Source organism: Corapipo altera, unplaced genomic scaffold, assembly GCF_003945725.1.
Source record: "Corapipo altera isolate COAL_440 unplaced genomic scaffold, ASM394572v1 65, whole genome shotgun sequence".
NCBI classification, from domain to species: Eukaryota; Metazoa; Chordata; class Aves; order Passeriformes; family Pipridae; genus Corapipo; species Corapipo altera.
In genome coordinates, this window is record NW_020884891.1 from 6493659 (window position 1) to 6510331 (window position 16673).

General features: G+C 47.2%; 1 protein-coding gene across 5 annotated transcripts in view; it reads left to right on the plus strand.

Annotated features, from left to right (window-relative positions):
- The window catches only part of MBNL3 (muscleblind like splicing regulator 3), a 92193-nt gene that overhangs the window by 49860 nt on the left and 25660 nt on the right, over positions 1 to 16673 (plus strand). For all 5 annotated transcript variants that reach the window (XR_003527944.1, XR_003527945.1, XM_027645181.1 and 2 more), the window contains one exon: positions 8709 to 8873. Coding sequence is in view for 3 of the 5 variants with exons in the window: in XM_027645181.1 (XP_027500982.1) it covers positions 8709 to 8873 (165 nt within the window). In the remaining 2 variants the exon portion in view is untranslated. The remainder of the gene's footprint in view (positions 1 to 8708; positions 8874 to 16673) is intronic.

A 16673-nucleotide genomic window follows, 5' to 3' on the forward strand; every position in this document is an offset into this window, starting at 1 on the left:
TCCCCCCCCCTCCCCGTTTCTAATTAAAATGTATTTAAAAATGCCGGGGTGATGGTACTTGTTTTAATACTTGATCTCTGTGCTAAGGAGCCATTGTTTCTGCATGGAGCTGGATTTGCCTGCCGAGTTCAGTGGTTTGAAGTTATTGGCAGTGGCTGTGAGTGGCTGTCACTGGTTAAGGTGCTACCAAAAAGGGAGATGAGGACATAGAAACGCTGCTGTCTCTTTGTTTTTCTTTCCTGCTCCGGTTTGAGCTGTGTAACAAAAACAAGCTTGACAAGCATTTTGAGGCTGCAGACTTTGTAAGCAAGTCCTAGATAAGCATTTTTGAATCCCAGCAGAGCACATCTGATCTTGCAAACCCCCCTGTCCAAGTGCTTTGCAGTTTTCTATGCACTATTTGAAAGGTCTGGCATGTGCAGTAGGGTTTGGCCATGCTGTGCATCTGTTTGTTCCCAGCGTTTGCATCTGATGACTGTCTCTTACCCTGGTGCGACAGAAGCACTGTGATGTGCTCTGTACTTTTTCAGTACACTGGAGAAATTGTTCAGCTGCTAAACTGCCCCTTCAGCCTGGTTTGTGTCTGTTGTAGGGGTTGGCTTTCACAGACAAAGGCCGGAATGACAAAGAGACGGAGGTGTTACAGGTCTTCAGCAGTGTTTGTTCAGCAATCTCCTCAGCTGGCTGTTGGCAGCTTTTCTTTTCTTCTGGACTTGAATACATTTGCAGAAATGATGCTGACGTTTTTCTACCTCCTGTCCTTCCTTCCATCTCCCTGCAAAGCACAAATATCCCAGCAGAGCAGTCAAACAGGTGAGACAGGGAGGCTGAAGAGCCGCACCAGTGTCCTAGAGCCAGGCATTGTTCTCTCTGCTTCCCATTCCTTCTGTATTTTTCCTGCTCACTGGACATGGAGCTAGGCCCTACCTGGATTGAAGTGGTTGTGTTTATCTGATATGATTTTTTAAAGTTGCAGAGGAATACAACTTTATTTTTTAAGCCCCGAACACCTACAGTTACTGGCTGGCTTCCCAGGGCTCTGCTCCACAGCTGCAGGGAGAGGAAAATTGGGCAGACTGGGACTGTGCAAAATGCACCAGCCTCCCTTCAGTGGGGTGAACACAGCGTGTCTGCTTGGTGTGCTGTCTTGCATTTGCACGTGCCACTGAGCTTCACTTTGAGCTCTCAGTTCAAAAAGACCTAAAACTCTTGTCGTTGGTGCCAAATGTCACCTGCTTTCATTTGGAATCATGCAAAGCATCAAGGTTCACTCATTTCAGTTGAAATCAAGTCTAGGCTTGCTCAGAAAGGGCTTGACCTAACATTTATTGAAGCCGTGAAATTCAGTTGCTGTTTCAGTGACAAGCTGGGGCTGCCTTGAGAGTGCTGGGAACGCTGGTAGCCCTGGGAGCTTGTGATAGCTATTCTGGTTTTTCCACTGAAGCTGTGTGGAAAGGCAGGTCTGACTCTTGTCCTCTGTACCCTGACAAAAGACATGTCCCTGTTCACCTGAGCAGCCCTGGGTCAGAGCTGACATGCTGCTGCTACAGCTAGAACAGCATAAAATCTGAAAAGGAATTCTTGAGCAACTGCAGGGGAGCTCAGTTGGGCCAAAATAACACCTGGGATGTTCTTAGCAGTTTCCTTCTCATCTGTCTACACAGGCTCAGGGAGGTGGCTCTTTGGACCCAGAGGGGGGAGTTTCAAAATTAGGTAGACTTGTCCTAGAGACGTTGCAGAACTGTTGCTTCTGCTTTTTTATGGGCTGTTTGAATTCTATTTCCAGCAAATTCTGTATTCATGAACTGTACTCTTTTGTGGCTAGAACATGTTTCAGAGGGTCTGTATCATCCATACCTGGAAGCTACCAGATTAACCTTAACTCCAGTGTTTTTATCTACATACATTGAAATGGAAACTCCTTTATGGTAGGAAGTCTACATTGCTTCCCTTCCCGTCGAGGCTGATTGCCATCTGGTAATGTTAACTAGAAGATACATTTTGCTTTTTCTTTTCGGCTATGATCTGTTCACAGCAGGATCTTCACCGTAACAGCAGTCTCTGGGCTCTCTGTAAATGGGTGTTACACCTGCATTTGAAAATTGTCAGCAACCAGCTGTGCTCTATGTTTTTTGTTGCTGTTACAACTAACTTCAGACCACCTGTTTCTTTGTACTCAGTGTTGTGTACAATTGTGAGCTCAATGGCAAGCGGGGGTGCTGGCGCAGGAGGGGTGCAGAGCACGGAGTCTCCAGAATCCTAAGAGTTATCCTGAGAGGTGCAGAAAAAGCAGTAGAGCTGAAAAGCCTTTGAGATGGGTTCCTTCAAATTTGGGAGTCTTTGATGTGGCACAAACCAGCTTCCAAACAAGACAGGGAACCAAGCATAGGATAAACTTTTATGTGACTACCCACAACAGCTTGGAAGACTGAGTTCAGTGGCAGTCTGGAAGGATGTGCTTAGCAGAACTGTTGAGTTTTGTTTTGTTCCGTTTTGAATGATGGAAGAGAGAGAGTGTGCTTGTTAAATTGGTAGGGTGCTCTGAGCTGGGAGAAACTACAGACACTTTAGAGAACCAGATGTGGAGTTGCAGATAGTCTTGACAGGTTTGAAAAAGTAGTCCATAAAAAGGAGAGCGAGTTCAATAAAAGCAGTACCAAATATGGCATTTGAGTGAATCAGCTGCCTGATACAGGATGCAGCATAGCTGGGTCGGGAGTAGTTCTGGAAAAGGCTTGTTGAGAGTGAATCAAAAAATGTTGTGTTGTTAGAAGGAAAGAAAATGGGCAGGGATGTAAAACCAGCAGTGTCATTTGCAGGACGTGAAAAAATCTGTGCTTGCACAACACTGCTCTGTCCTGTGTGTGGGAAATTCATAAGTAACACGTACAAATAAAATAGGTGATCTGTGTGGGCCATGGGGTGATGTATCACTTCACTACATCCTTATAGATCTGCTTCTTAGATGCTTGTAGGTGGGCTAACAGCCTTCCATGAGAACACATTCATGGAGTGCTTTGTACGTAATTACACTTTAAAACCTTTCTGTAAAAGTGAGCTGCTCCTAACTGCAAGGAGAAAAGCTTTGCTGTTAACAGAAGTTACCTGGTGTATTGTACCAGGGTCAATGTTCAAGGAAGGTTGCAAGGCTGCAGTTTTCACTGACTCAGTTGGCAGATTTTTGAGATTTGAGCTTTTGAGATTTGATTAGCCTGTAGAAAGAGCTGGCAGATAAGGCATGTTCAGGGCTGGGCTTTGAACTGCAGTGAGTGGCAGCTGGGCTGCATGAACACCTATTTGAGATGTAACGCTAGCTAATGATTAAGCTGACTTGTTGGCTCCAGCCTCCTTTGTTTTCCAGTTGAAAACATGCTATTTCCATGCTATTTGATGTTGTTTGCAGAGCAGAAACTGTTTGATCCAGCAGTGAGATGGAGAGCTGTCTCCCTTCCTGCAACGCAGCTCTCTACCTGTGTGGAAAGAGGAGGGTGATGCAGCATTGGAGGTGGCTGGATGAGCCACACAGTGCACTGGAGATGGCAGGATGAGCCACTCAATCCAGCCAGCATTCCAGTTGCTCAGGGACACAGCGATGCAGCCCTGAGCTCTGCCCTTTCTGCCTCCCACTGTTGCAGGACAATTCATGCTTTATGGGCAGTTCTGCAGCCTGCCCTCCACCTGCCTTCCAGATGCGGGGCAGACACCATGATGGTGTAAGTTGTATTTCATATGTAAAAGCCGTGCAAGGTTGTGGCAGGAGTGAGGATACATAGCTAGGAGAAGGCCTCTGTGTGCATGTGGTGAGTGGGATGGAAAGCAGAGAGCGTTTCATGCCTCAGCATTGGAGCGACAGGCACTGAGTAAGCAGGGCCAGCACATCTCTGAATGTGCTTCCCCACTGAGTTCCTCTTGGGGAGGTGGAAATCTGCTGCTTCATGCAGAGAATCGTTATGTAGACAAGCTGTGTTTTGGTGCCTGGTTTTGTGCAAAACATGGAAATCCTTTCCTGCCTGGTCTCTTTTCATTCTTTTTGCTGTCAGTCATTGTACGTGTCATCAGTGTCTGTGGAAAAGGCAGCACAGTCAGGGCACAAGCCTGCTGCAGCCTCTAGTGTGTGAAAAGCCATGTTAGCTTGAAGATTTTCACATGAGAACTGTTGGTGATTGACAGGACATACAGTGCAGTCATTAAAACCAGAAACGTGTCTGGAGCCACTCACTGGGACTGGGATTAAAGAGACCATAGCAAACTGCATTACTGGTGCAAGTGTTGGGTTCATGGTGGAAGCCTTGCTTCTGCAGCACAGTTCAACTTCCACAACCACTGAGGAGACAATTTGTGCAGCATGCTTAGAGTAGGTTCATCGAACCTGGTGCAGTACCCAGCATGCTCTTATTTGCATCCCTCTGAGCTAGGATGCAGATGACAAGGTTCAGCCCAGCAGATAGCCAGGTGTAACGCAGGTTTTTCTACCGGATTTCAGTGTGCTGCCATTAGTGGTGCACTCAAAACATCTGGCTTTGTTGCAGCACATGCTGCTGTCATGTTAGCTGGTGTCAGATGCCAGCCACTTACAGTATACGCCATCACAGCATGACTTAAGTTGGCAACACAGAGTCAATCACATGCCAGCAGCCTACTGTAAGGGTGGGGGAGTGTGTGGGAAGAAATGGGGAGAAGATACTCTTATAAAATCCTTTAATGATTTATATTTAATATCCATTTTTCAAGCCTTGGGAAGTGCAGTCCATATGCTTTTCCCTCCTGGCTGTATTTGGCAAAGAAGCTGATGAATATGGTCCTTCAGACTCCTTCCATTTTGCAAGGAGCCAGAAAATACAGCTATATTTAGCGTGTTACCAAGGCCAGCAGCAGAGTCTGTTACTGGGTAGTGATTCCCTGGCTGCAGGCTCATGTGCCACCTGGGACAGGGTGGGAATGCGCCTTCCCTGCAGTCAATACTCGTGCTAAATTAACAGCAGCAAACTCCCAGTTACAGGAGGATGGCTGCACCAGTCTCAGTAGGCTCAGTATGCTGCTCACCAACACAGATCAGCCTCTGAGCACTGCATCCCCTCCTGACACATGCAGCCATGTGCTAAGATGGTGCTTTTTGGTGCAGCATTCAGCTTGGACAGTATCTCAGCTGGTCTCCATGCAGAGTCTGTCCTGTGCCATGTGATAAGCATTTGATGTGCTGGAGCCATAGCTAGTCCCTGCAGAAAAACTCTAGCTTGTACATAAATATGCTCATCTGAAACTTGGGGGCCTCACTCCTGTTGTATTCCTAGGCCACACAGGTATAAAATGGAGTTGTCCTTATTTGTCCCCAGCCCAGTATCCACGCAGCAGATTTGCTACCAGTTCCCTGTTGCTTTCCCTGCTGTGTTGCAGCTGGTACTGAGGAGTGAAAAATGGCAGTTCTTTTGTCCTTCTGGCGGCTGTCATAGAGCTGAAATTGGTCTAGAAGGGTGTGTGCATTGCTGGGAAGTACCAAGAATGGTGGGCATTGTGATGGAAGTGTAGAAGAAGGGCTCACCCCTACCAGTGTTGGAGTTCAGGGAGTACTGGTGGTGCCCATCACTGTAGAGTGACACATATTGAAAGTTGTTTCATAGGTGGATGTCTAAACTGGGAACATTTTGCAGTCACATAATCAGTTCCAAAAATTCATTGTCTGAGAGATTAAGAACCTACTGTGGTGTTGGAGAGGGCAACCTGACTCAGCTGTGGCTTCCAACCCACCCTGCTGAAACACAGTGGTTGGTGATGCTCAGGATCAAAATGATGACTAGGAGGAGCTGGGCCGAAGGTGTGGGTTTGAATCTGAGTGCAGCAGTGATTCATTTAGTCTTTCTCGAGCCTCAAAGGCCTGACTGACAGCCATGCTGCACTTCACAGCCTTCGCTCTGCAGCAGCATCTGCACAGCTCTGTCTCTTACAAATACGTGTCCTTGAAACCGTTAGCTCTGTGTGGGCACTGGTTTTGACTCACAGGCTCTGTCTGGAGGACCAAGGCCTCGTGCTGTATTGTGGTTTTTTGTTGGTAGTAAAAATGTTCTGTTTGTAGAACACCCTCTTGGAATTAAACAAACTGCTTTGAGGAAAAAAAGTAGAACAAAGCTTCACAGTAAGCTGGGGTTGCTGATATCAATGATATTCACAATTTTCTTGAAATAGCAAAGTCCTTTTCAAGTTGAAGACGACTGTGTAAGCATTGTTTACAAAAAATGGTAGTTCTTTTTTCATCTTCTTCATTCCTGCAGTGTAGAATCTACACAGATTTCTTCCAAATTTGGTAGAAATTAGTGTTTTCCCAACCCAAAGCATTTGTGCCAAGTTACAGCCAGGAAGAATTTCTAAGGCTGATGTGTAAGCCCTTGGAGGCTGGAGCTTAGAATAGAGCAGCTGCCTGGCCTTCGACAGCCCACGGCTCTGTGGGGTCTGCTCCTGGTCAGCAGCAGCCCCACAGAAGCTGTGGAGGTGGGATGCTGCAGATATGCTCTGTGGCTGAACCCTGGATTCTTGTTGGGTCCCAAGTGATGGAAAGGGCTGTGGAGAGACCTGGTCCCGTGCAGCTGGAAAGATGCCATGAGGAGCATGAACCCGACCTGCCTAATGCTGATGCCTCCTCCTCCCAGACTGATGTGGTTATTTCCCTGGGTGCAGGGTCACCTGAGCACCAGCCAGCTGCATGGTGCCATTTATCCTCACTTCACACAGATTTAGAAAGTGTCTTTTGATGAAGATTCACATCCAGAGAGGGCCTGTGAGCAATTAACTCACTGCTGGGGCTGTTGGATTGCGGAGAAGCCAAAACAACAGCATTAGAAAGCCCCTTTCTTTTTGAGTTGGGTTTTTGGGAGCCACTGGGCTCTTTTAGGAGCAGGGCAGAGAGTTTCATTCTGTAAAGGCAGGCTGCTAAAGTTTGGAAGTGGTTTTTTTCCCTGTCCCAATGGGTTTAGCCCACCACTTCTTGCATTTAATTATTTGCCTTTTGTTTAACTACGATCTCCTTGGAGCAGATAAGAGAGGAGCCTGTTCCCATGATACATGTCAAACAGCCCCTTTCATGCTGCAGTCAAGCTCTGCAGCCCTCTCCCAAGGGAAGCTCTTATCCCCACCAGGAAAGGGGGCAGAGGAAAGCATACAGAGGAGAGCTTGCAAGTCTCAGGCTCCTCTACAGTGACCTGCTCCTTCCCCAGCGTGCCAAGAGCCTGGCTGGGGGTTCAAAACCAGCCCCCGCATTGGGTCATGGTGTTGGCTTTGTGCAGTGGTACTTGGACTGTCCAGTGATTCTACCTGTATGTTTGTGCAAGTCTTAAGAATCCCCAGAGGAGCATCCTGGAGGCAGGAGGGGCCCATCTGAGGAGGTTCCCACCCGCCTGAGCTCTGGGTGCAGTGGTGTGTAAAAGTTGTACCCCCGTGGACCTGGTTATGGGGTTACAGCTCTGCTGCCTGTTCCTGTACAGCTCTGCTCCTGCTAACAGGAGGAGGTACATGGGCTCACCTGATGTGCCATTTTGGAAAGCAAACTTAATTACTGAGAACTCCATGTCCAGTGCTTGAGGAGAGTACCTGGGACAGGCTGGGTAATGGATGGTCCTGTGCCTTTGCTGGCTGCAGGAACCATTAGTTATCTGTCATGGAACAGCTTTGTGGCCTCCAGATCTGGTGTTATTTTAATATGTTCTGAATAGCTCGAAAGAATTTGCTCCTAAAAAAATTCACTGGTTTTGGGTAAAAGTTTTATAAATAACTTAATGATAAAGTTACATTAAGTGCTTCGTGTGTTCTGTATGCCTCTGTTTCCTGAGGAGGGAATACACAAAGAAGGGGGGGGCAAACCCTTACTTTTCAAGAATTATTTCATTTTAATGGCAAAATATGTTACTAGCTTTCTTATGCAGCAAGCTATTGATATTTATCTTCTTGTGTCTACTTGCAAACTGTTAAAGCAAGGCACGGTTTGTAGATGTTTTTTAAGTGACGATCTCAGTTGATTTGCAGTAATCACATTAGTGGTGCCTTGCTTTTTAGGAGCCATTGGCACCTCCAGTGCTTATGTTTTTTGCAGGGGTAAGGAGTCAGTGATGCAACATACCGTGGCTTTTGACAAATAAAAGCATGAAGGAGGAAAATTGTTTCAGTTCTTCCTCCTGTGACTGCTAGTTCTCAGCATCTTGGAGTACCTGCATGTTGTGGATCACAGGTGCTGCTTTACAGAGCTATCCTCTTTATGTTTTACCCAGCACAGCTGGGGAAGTGGTGGAGACAGTTTTTTTCTTGCTGTCTGGTTGTCAGGGCCAATTAAGTTGTCTGGTGTTGGGAGGGAGGGGAAAAACAACCCACGCAAGGAAACAGGGAATTTTTGTTGTTGTTTCTGGAACTGTTGCCACTAGCTTCTGAAAATATTGGTGTTTGCATTGAGTTGTTTGGAATTTTTTCTTACAACAATCATTTTAACATCAGGAAGCCTGACTTTTGGGTTTAGCTTGATAGTATTTGCTTAGTGTTACTGCAGGAGAAGTCATGTTGGTCTTCTCTTCACCTATTATAGAAGAATCACAAAAGAGGCACAGTAGCTCCCAAACTGCCTCTGCCTCGATGATTGTGTTGTTCCAGTAACCCAAACAATCCTTAATTAAATTTCTCCAGCTGCCCTGAGTGTTACATTCACTGAAATGCTGTTTCATTATGTTTTTTAGGGCCGGTGTACCCGAGAGAACTGCAAATATCTCCACCCTCCCCCACACTTAAAAACGCAACTTGAAATAAATGGACGCAACAACCTGATCCAGCAGAAGACGGCCGCAGCCATGTTTGCTCAGCAGATGCAGTTCATGCTCCCGGGCGCGCAGCTACAGCCAATTGTAAGTTCCAGCAGTGGATCCATTGGGTTCACGCTGCTCCACAGTTCTCTCTGTTTGCTCAGGAGGCCCCAGCCCCGTGCTTGAGCTCAGGCAGTTGTCTGTGCTGCCCAGGGTTGGGCAGAATCCTCCAGAGGGGTGTCTGATGCTACCTCTGCATCTCCTTGCAAGCTGTCTCTCTCCTCTGCTAACTGTGGATCAGGTGATCAAGTGGGAGGATCTTACCGCCAGGTGCATATTTGACCAGTTAATTTGTGTACATCCCAGAAGTTCTTAGTGGCTCAATTCCAGTGGATCCTATTTTGGATAGTTGTTTTATGCTGGGAGAATGGGGCTGACTCACTTGGACTAGATGTGTTGTACTGGTAGACTAAAACTGGGGAAGATGAATCCTACCCAGACCTTAATACATTTTATTTCTGGGAGTGAGACCCAATTCACTGCAGTTGTCCCAGCAGAGAGTTTGTCACAGCCTAGCTAATGTCACAGCCCTGTCACTTGCTTTTCACAGTAATGCTATTTTATACTAAGAGCAGGAAAGATTCACTTCTCTTCAGGTAGGAAGGGAAGCCTGTGGGAGACAGGTGTTTGCAGAGCAGGTAGTTCAGAGAAGCCTTCACTGCCTGTCCCTGGTTTTGCCTGTCAGTTAAAACAGGTTTTCAGGCTGGAGAACCCTGTGACAGCAGGGAGAGGATGGCTGGTTGGTGTATCTGGGAGGGGGTGACATTTGTCAGCTGAGTTTTAGGCTGTCACAATGTATATTTTAAGAAATGTCAGAGGTCTTGAAGCAGCTCTTTGGTGCTGACATGAATAAACTGCACTGAGAGTTAATTAGGAGTTCTCAGTTTAAAGTTGGGGCTGAATATCTTTCCTGGGGCAATGTGCACTCGATGTGCCATTGTTGGGTGCTATGCCACATGAGAGGACTGGCTGGATCCCTCGGACAAGCTCTTCTAGCCTGAAGGTGTGCACTGTGAACCAGCCTGGTGTCCCCGGTGTCCCACCTACAGTGCCTGGTTTCTCTGCCCAGGTGGAACTCCGAGTATGTCACCCCAGCTTTGAAAAGCTCAGGTGTCTCTGCTTTATTCTCACCAGAGACTGGTGAAGGGTTCTTCCTTGTTGGAGGCTGTTGTGATGTTTGTTGTAAGTGCTTGTGATGGAGGTGTGTTTCAGCAGGGACAGCTGGCCAGTGTCCCTTCATGATGGTGCTTTGCCACCAGACCCCAGGGCATTTCCTCAGTGTGGCATATTCCTCCTGTCTTTTGGGGGCTTTTCCACCTTCACCGTCACTCTGACCATCCCCTGTGTCTGTTAGCAGCTTTATCTTGGCCCTGCCATGTAAGCTAGGAAAATGCTGTTTGTTCTTTCCATTTTGAAGATGGAAAAGTGAGGCAGAAGAGAAAACAGGCCACAGAAAAAGTCTTTAGTTGTGCTGTGCCTTAGGCTCTAATCTGCTGTAGTCTTTGCACCTCTTTTTTGTGGTGTTTAAAAGTATGTGCACATCAGAAGGAAATCCTGAATTCCCACAAAATAGTAGCACTGGTTTCCAAGTCCTGTACCAAAAGCAAACCTTTCCTGTTTGGGGTTTTCCTCTGTGGGGAATTCATAGTGGACAGTCTTTGGCTGGCTGTTTGAAACATCTTTGGGATTTCCTCTTTGCAAAGTTCCCACCTTCCCACTTTGCAATCTAGCAGGTCCAGTGCACTCCTGAATTTCACTCCTGCCTTTTAAATTACCTCTGAGACTGAATGTGTCGGTTTGTCTGGTTAGTGCTCTCATTTCAGAGGTAACCTTATCTGATGAGAAAAGTCCCTGGTTTCTAAATTGTGCCATGAGGGAGACATGGGCAAAGAAGAAAAATAGAAATTTGCTCTGCAATGACTGCTCCCTTCCTGCTTTCCCACACTTTGCTCAGAGTAAACGAGCTCGTGGTCTCATTCCTGCTGCCCAACTTGCTCCACACCAATTTCAGGACAAACAAGAGACTGCTTTTGATTTCCTGAAGATGCTGTCAGTGGAAGCTGGCTTTGAGAATTTTTTTTCTCTCTAAATGAGAAGGGTGGGGTCTCCTTCTGGCTGCACATGAAATTCTTCAAAGCAGAAAGTATTGTATCAGATGCAGCAGCAGAACAAATCCCATGTGATCAGAAAGCTGATCAACGAGATGCCTGCTTAATTGGAATGCTTGCCAGGGATGGGATTTGGAACAGCGTGCTTAATAGCTCCAAACAATAGCTGAATGCTTAGACGTTTTAAAGTGAGTTTGCAACAGAAAAGCTACCATGTTAAAAAAAAAAAAAAAAAGACCAAATGCAAAAAACCCCCCACGAAACCCTAAACGAAACAAACCAGCACTTGACAGAGCAGCTTTTCACCAGTCTTCCTGAAATGGTCTTCGATGTGTGTGTCTATGATCTTGCATCTAAACATTCACTACCAGATCTTGCACCACTGGTGCTGTCCAGGAAGAGCCGATCTGTCTGCTGAGCCAAGAGCCAGGCCCCTGGTGGTGGCTGTTTAATGAAGGTGCTCTCAGAGGAGAGCCATATCCCAGGTGGGCTGCCTGCTGCACGCTGCTCAGAGGAACCTACGAGGTGTGAATTAGTGGTTGCTGGCATGTTCTAATTTCTCTGAAGTTTCTGGTTGCTCTCGTCGCTGCTCGCCGTTCGTGCAGAGCTGAGAATCACGTGTGTGTTGGGTGCCCGTGATGCATTTTTGAACAGACTGCTTCATACAGCACTTTAAAATGAGTCAGGCAAGAACACAGAGCAGAGTATTTGCTCAGCATGGTGTACCTGTCTGGAAGAGACCTTGGAGAGATTATATAGGTGCCAAGTAGGAAGATTCTCCTAAAAGTTTTGACTTCTGAAATTCCAAATTCACTTTGACTGCTGGCTTTGGTCGATATGTGCTGGAAGCCCTCTAGGGTTTTGCCTCTGTTTCTGCTTAAAAGTCATGTTGAAGGTGGATAGGGCTGGGCCCTGGCATTGATAGGAAGAGCCATTTTGGTCAATGTTGTGTCTGGTGTCTCAGATATGGTCACTTTGTGCACTATCTCACCAATGCAAGATCACTCAAAAAATGCTGCACCCTGGGCCTAGTCCCCACTCCATTCTGCTTTATCCCTTTGCAGCAGTGTGATACAGACTTTTGGAGGTGGCCATGGAGGTGCTTCAGCACAGGATCCTAATTGACATGGTGGAGCAGGGCAGTGGTTTGCCTGGTGCTGCCCCATTAGTGCCTGAACATGCTGTTGGTGGAGCACAGCAGTGTTGACACACCTGCCCCTGCAGCTGCCTCTGCTACTGCCTGGGGAAGCTGTTCCTCTCTCTTTGTTTTCAAGCTCTTCATCTTTTCTTCTTGTCAAGGTCTTTGTAGCCAGGACTATCCTGACAGCTCTGGGTCACCTATGCCTCTGAAGACAACTCAGACTTTAATCCAGCCATTGGTCCCCTCCTAGGGCAGTGGGATCCTGCTGCCACTCCTTGGTGCTGATGGAGGGGTTAAAGCAGAGGGTGAGCAACCTGCTTGGCCAGTGATGCTTGGAACAAGTGCTGGAGCTGATTTCAACAGGTGCTTTATGCAGACATTTGTTCTATGCAGCAAAAACCTGATCTATATCTCAGCCTCTAGTCAAAGGCACACTAGGAATGAATAAACACATGTACCCTGGCCCACCCAGGAGCTGGTATCTGCCAAGAGACAGTGCTGTGGGGTGTTAACACCTGTCTTTTACACTAGAGCAGCCCACAAATGAGAGATCCTTTGAGCTGAGTGTGTCTTTGCAGTCTGATTGGGGAAATGAGCATCTGTGGTGGTAGGTAGCAGGATCTTTGGCTGGTCGGATTCATTCCAGCATTCCCTTCACATGGGAGGGTGTTTTTGCAGCCAGCCCCATGCTGCTGGAGTTACATTGGAGGGGAACACAGGTTTTTGCTTTTTCTTACAGCATCAGTTATGTTTTCAATATCAGGGTCTTCAGTCTTGTCAGTACAAGCTTCTTTATCATCATTTTTATCACCAGACTGTAAGCTGCCATTGTTTTTTTGTGTGCTTTCCATGCATAGCTGCTAAGCAGTGACCTGTCTCCCCTCCTTCAGGCCATCAACACCTCCATATTTACAGTGGGTCTCTCATTTTCAGGCTTTTCCCTTTTTAGGGTCTGAGGTAGCTCAGAATCAACACTTCCTGGCTGAGACATCGCTTGTGTTTGACAAAACACCAGCCGCTCCTCTGCCTTGCTCTTCACACCCACTCTGTGTTTCTTGTCTAGCTTTACCACAATTTCTGCTAGGCAAATTGAATGCAGCTTCTAGTTTGTTAACAAAGTCAGCTGTTCCAGGTTCTGTCATCACCGGTGGTGACAAATACCCCTCTCTGGGATGGTGCCTTCTCTCTGCTGACACTTTCTACTCAATGGCTTCCATGCTTGGGATCGGAGCTCAGAGCTGTCAAAGCCCCCTGAGATGTATTCTGACAACACCCATTTCAGCTTTCTTTTTATTATTAATATTCTTACAAGTATTTTCATACTCAGTAAACCAGTCTTGTGAGCTGCTACCAGCTTGAACCCTCTGCTGCTGCACTGTAACCTGTTCCCTCTGCTCAGGAGTTACTGGTAGCATCTGTGTTGTACAGTTAATAAAAGTTAATTTGCAGGGAAGCCTGTCCCTGTATTTCCTGAATTTGCAAAAGGTTTAAGCAGGGCAGCAGGTGTAAATGGTGATACTTGCAATCCTTCTGTTTTGCCCTAGAGCACACCAGCAATTAAGTTGAGAGTTTGTTTTTTTTAGTGTACAGTCATAGTATTACTCTGTCAGATCTCCTGGCTGTGTACAGTTGTGCTGTAGCCCCTGGTGGGATGTGGGAAAGAATGGGAAGGGTAAAAATGAGAAAATTCATGGGTTGAGATAAAGACAGTTTAATAGGTAAAGCAAAAGCTGCACACAGAAGCAAAGCAAACCAGGGAATTCATTCACCACTTCCCAAGGGCAGGCAGGTGTTCAGCCTTCCCCAGGAGAGCAGGGCTCCATCATGTATAACGATGACTTGGGAAGACAAATGCCATTACTCCAAATGTCCCTACTTCCTTCTTCCCCAGCTTTGTAAGCTGAACATTATGCTGTAAGCTGAACATCATGGGTCAGTTGGGGTCAGCTGTCCCAGCTCTGTCCCTTCCCAACTCCTTGTTGCAGTCAACTCACTGAGAGGCAGAAAACCCTTTGATTCTTTGTAAGTGCAGTAACACAAACACCCCAGAATTATCAAGACTGATTACAGCACAAATCCAAAATGGACCCATACCAGCTACCATGGAGAAAAATAACTGTATCCCAGGCAAAACCAGCACAGCAATCACAAGAGGTGGACTCAAGACATGTTGAGGAGAGCAGTGCTGTTTGGAGTAAAAATTACAGTTGGGTTCTGGCTGCAAGGAAGAAATTTGCTTGAATTCCCTCAGGACATGGGAGACCTGCACAGACGTAGAGGAGAGAATTGGCTGGCAGCATCCTTATTACTGGTACTGAAGCATGAGCCAGACTGGATTTCCCAATCCAAGACAGGCAGCCCGGTCTGGCAATGAGCACAGCCCATCTTTTCCCCTCATCAGCCACAATAAATACAGAGCTCCCTGGTGCCAGCTCACAAAGGAGCAGTTTTCAGAGTGCTTAGCACTCTCCAGACTTAAAACCCCAGTGCTTCTAGGTTTAATGTGTTGAGTGAGGTCTGCTTGTTCTCTGGCTGCACACCCGCTTGGCTGCCGAGTGTGAGTCCCCTGCCCGCGGGCAGGGTGTGGAGCAGAACTGTCACTTCCAATCAGTGAAGCAGGCACATGGTGCAGGCGGGCAGAAGGAGCGGTTGTGAAACCTTGGGAATGCGGCAGCAGATGTCAGGGCACGGAAATGGGTGAACAAACAGCGGCAGCAATAAAAACACATGCTGCTCCTTCACACACCCTTCTGCAGGTCTCCAGGATCTCAAGTAGCTCATACTCCCCTGTTGTTCCTCGTGGACCTCTTTTCTCTGGTTGCTTCAGCTTGGGTTCAGTTCAGATCCCTTGACCTTTGCTGATTGCTCCCAGTGAGGAGACGGGCTGCTTTTGAGGAATGGCCTTGGAGATGGGGACTGTGTTTCAGGGAGCAGGACCTGCTTCCCAGTTTGTTGTGGCTTTGGTGGAGAGGCTGCTCTATTATCTCTAAGTGAATGTTTCTCAGCCCTTCTCACCAGTTTCTGGTGAATTCACTGAGTGCGAGGCATTGCAAGCCCCCAGCCTTCCCAGTCTGCACAAATGCCCTGGCACCCTCTGCTTCAGCAGTGGGAAGAGCATCTCCCCTTTGTCTCAGAAACCAGGTGGGTCCTTGGGCTGGCTGCTGGTTGTATTTGAGCCCAGGCAGGAGAAGCCTACTGCAAAGGATCTCCTGAAATTTTGGAGCAATGTTTGTGCCACCACAGTCTGGATACCCCTGCTCTATTAGGTACTGAGAAGCATAGGGTAGATTTACCCACACATTTGTGCAAGGCACATATACTGCTAGGTTTAGGCTGCTATGGGTACATAAAACAAGTGCTGACAACATGTCAGGCCCCAACATAACCCTGTGCAGACTGGCCAAGCTGGAGGAGCTCCTTAAAATAGCATTTACAGTGTGAATAGTGACAGAAGTTCAGCAGATACCACTGTAATTACTGGTACTCACACAAAAGAAAACAGTCTAATGGATGCTGCCTTCTCAGTAAAGTGTTCAGGGAGTCACAGCAGTTGAAAATCCTAAAGAGCTTTTATAGCAGGAAAAGGTGAAAAATGTCTGGGAGCCACAGAGAATTGAAAGAGAGAAGAAAATTATTTAATAAAGGGCTGTGGATTGGAGGGTCTATGGATTTAATGGCTAAAGTCTTTCAACAGCTGAAGCAGTGCTTGACTTGGGCTCAAAAGAAGGGAAAATTGTAAATCCCTCCCAGAGAGAGAATTATTTAGTTCTGCAACACTTACAGCATCTGGCACCACTGATGCAGGAGGCTATGTCTCCTCACTGAGGAGAAAAAAGTGGGACGTATTCTGGCAGCACCCTGTCATTCCCTTTGCCACCAGCTCAGGAGCTGCTTGCTGTCACTGACCTTAGAAAGGGGCATTGTTTAGCTAAAGCTGTGTTAGCATAGTTTAATTCGTGTTACTGTGGACTTGCTTCTTCCACATCACAACGAGCAAAGTATGAAAGTATCAGGGTGCAGATGCTGTTGAGGGACACACTGTCCACATCTGGTTTCCTTTAGAAGCCCACAGGACTAGAAGTACCAAATTAAAAGCAAGGAGGGAATGATGTGTGTGGCCAAAAAATTGCCCCAGGCCATTGTGTAAGCACACGTGTATTGCCAAGTAGAGGCTGTAGCTCCCAAGGATGGTATCATGTACACCTACAAATGTGAGCAGCTTTAACTGGAACCCAGAGTTCACAGTGGAGCAGGTGACAGGAGGGAAAATTAAAATAGGTGCAAGTCTCAGGCTGCTTCCACTGGGAGCTGCTTGAGCCCCTGCTGGAGGAGCAGGAGTGCTGCCATGCAGGCTCTAGTCTTCCAGGTGGGGGCAAGGGGAATTTTTCATCAGCTGTAATTGGTTTAATTCCCAAATGCACCTTGGATCTTGTGTTTTAAAGTCTCACAAACTCCCTGGCTGTAGGGGCTACTCACAGACTTTGAGCATCTGCTTAGGAGCCTTGTGTGATCTGGCCTGCCTGGCAGCACAGCAACCCCTTTCCCAGACCAGCACTGCTGGAACAGTTCAGGCCAGGGAAGTGGGCTCTGGCC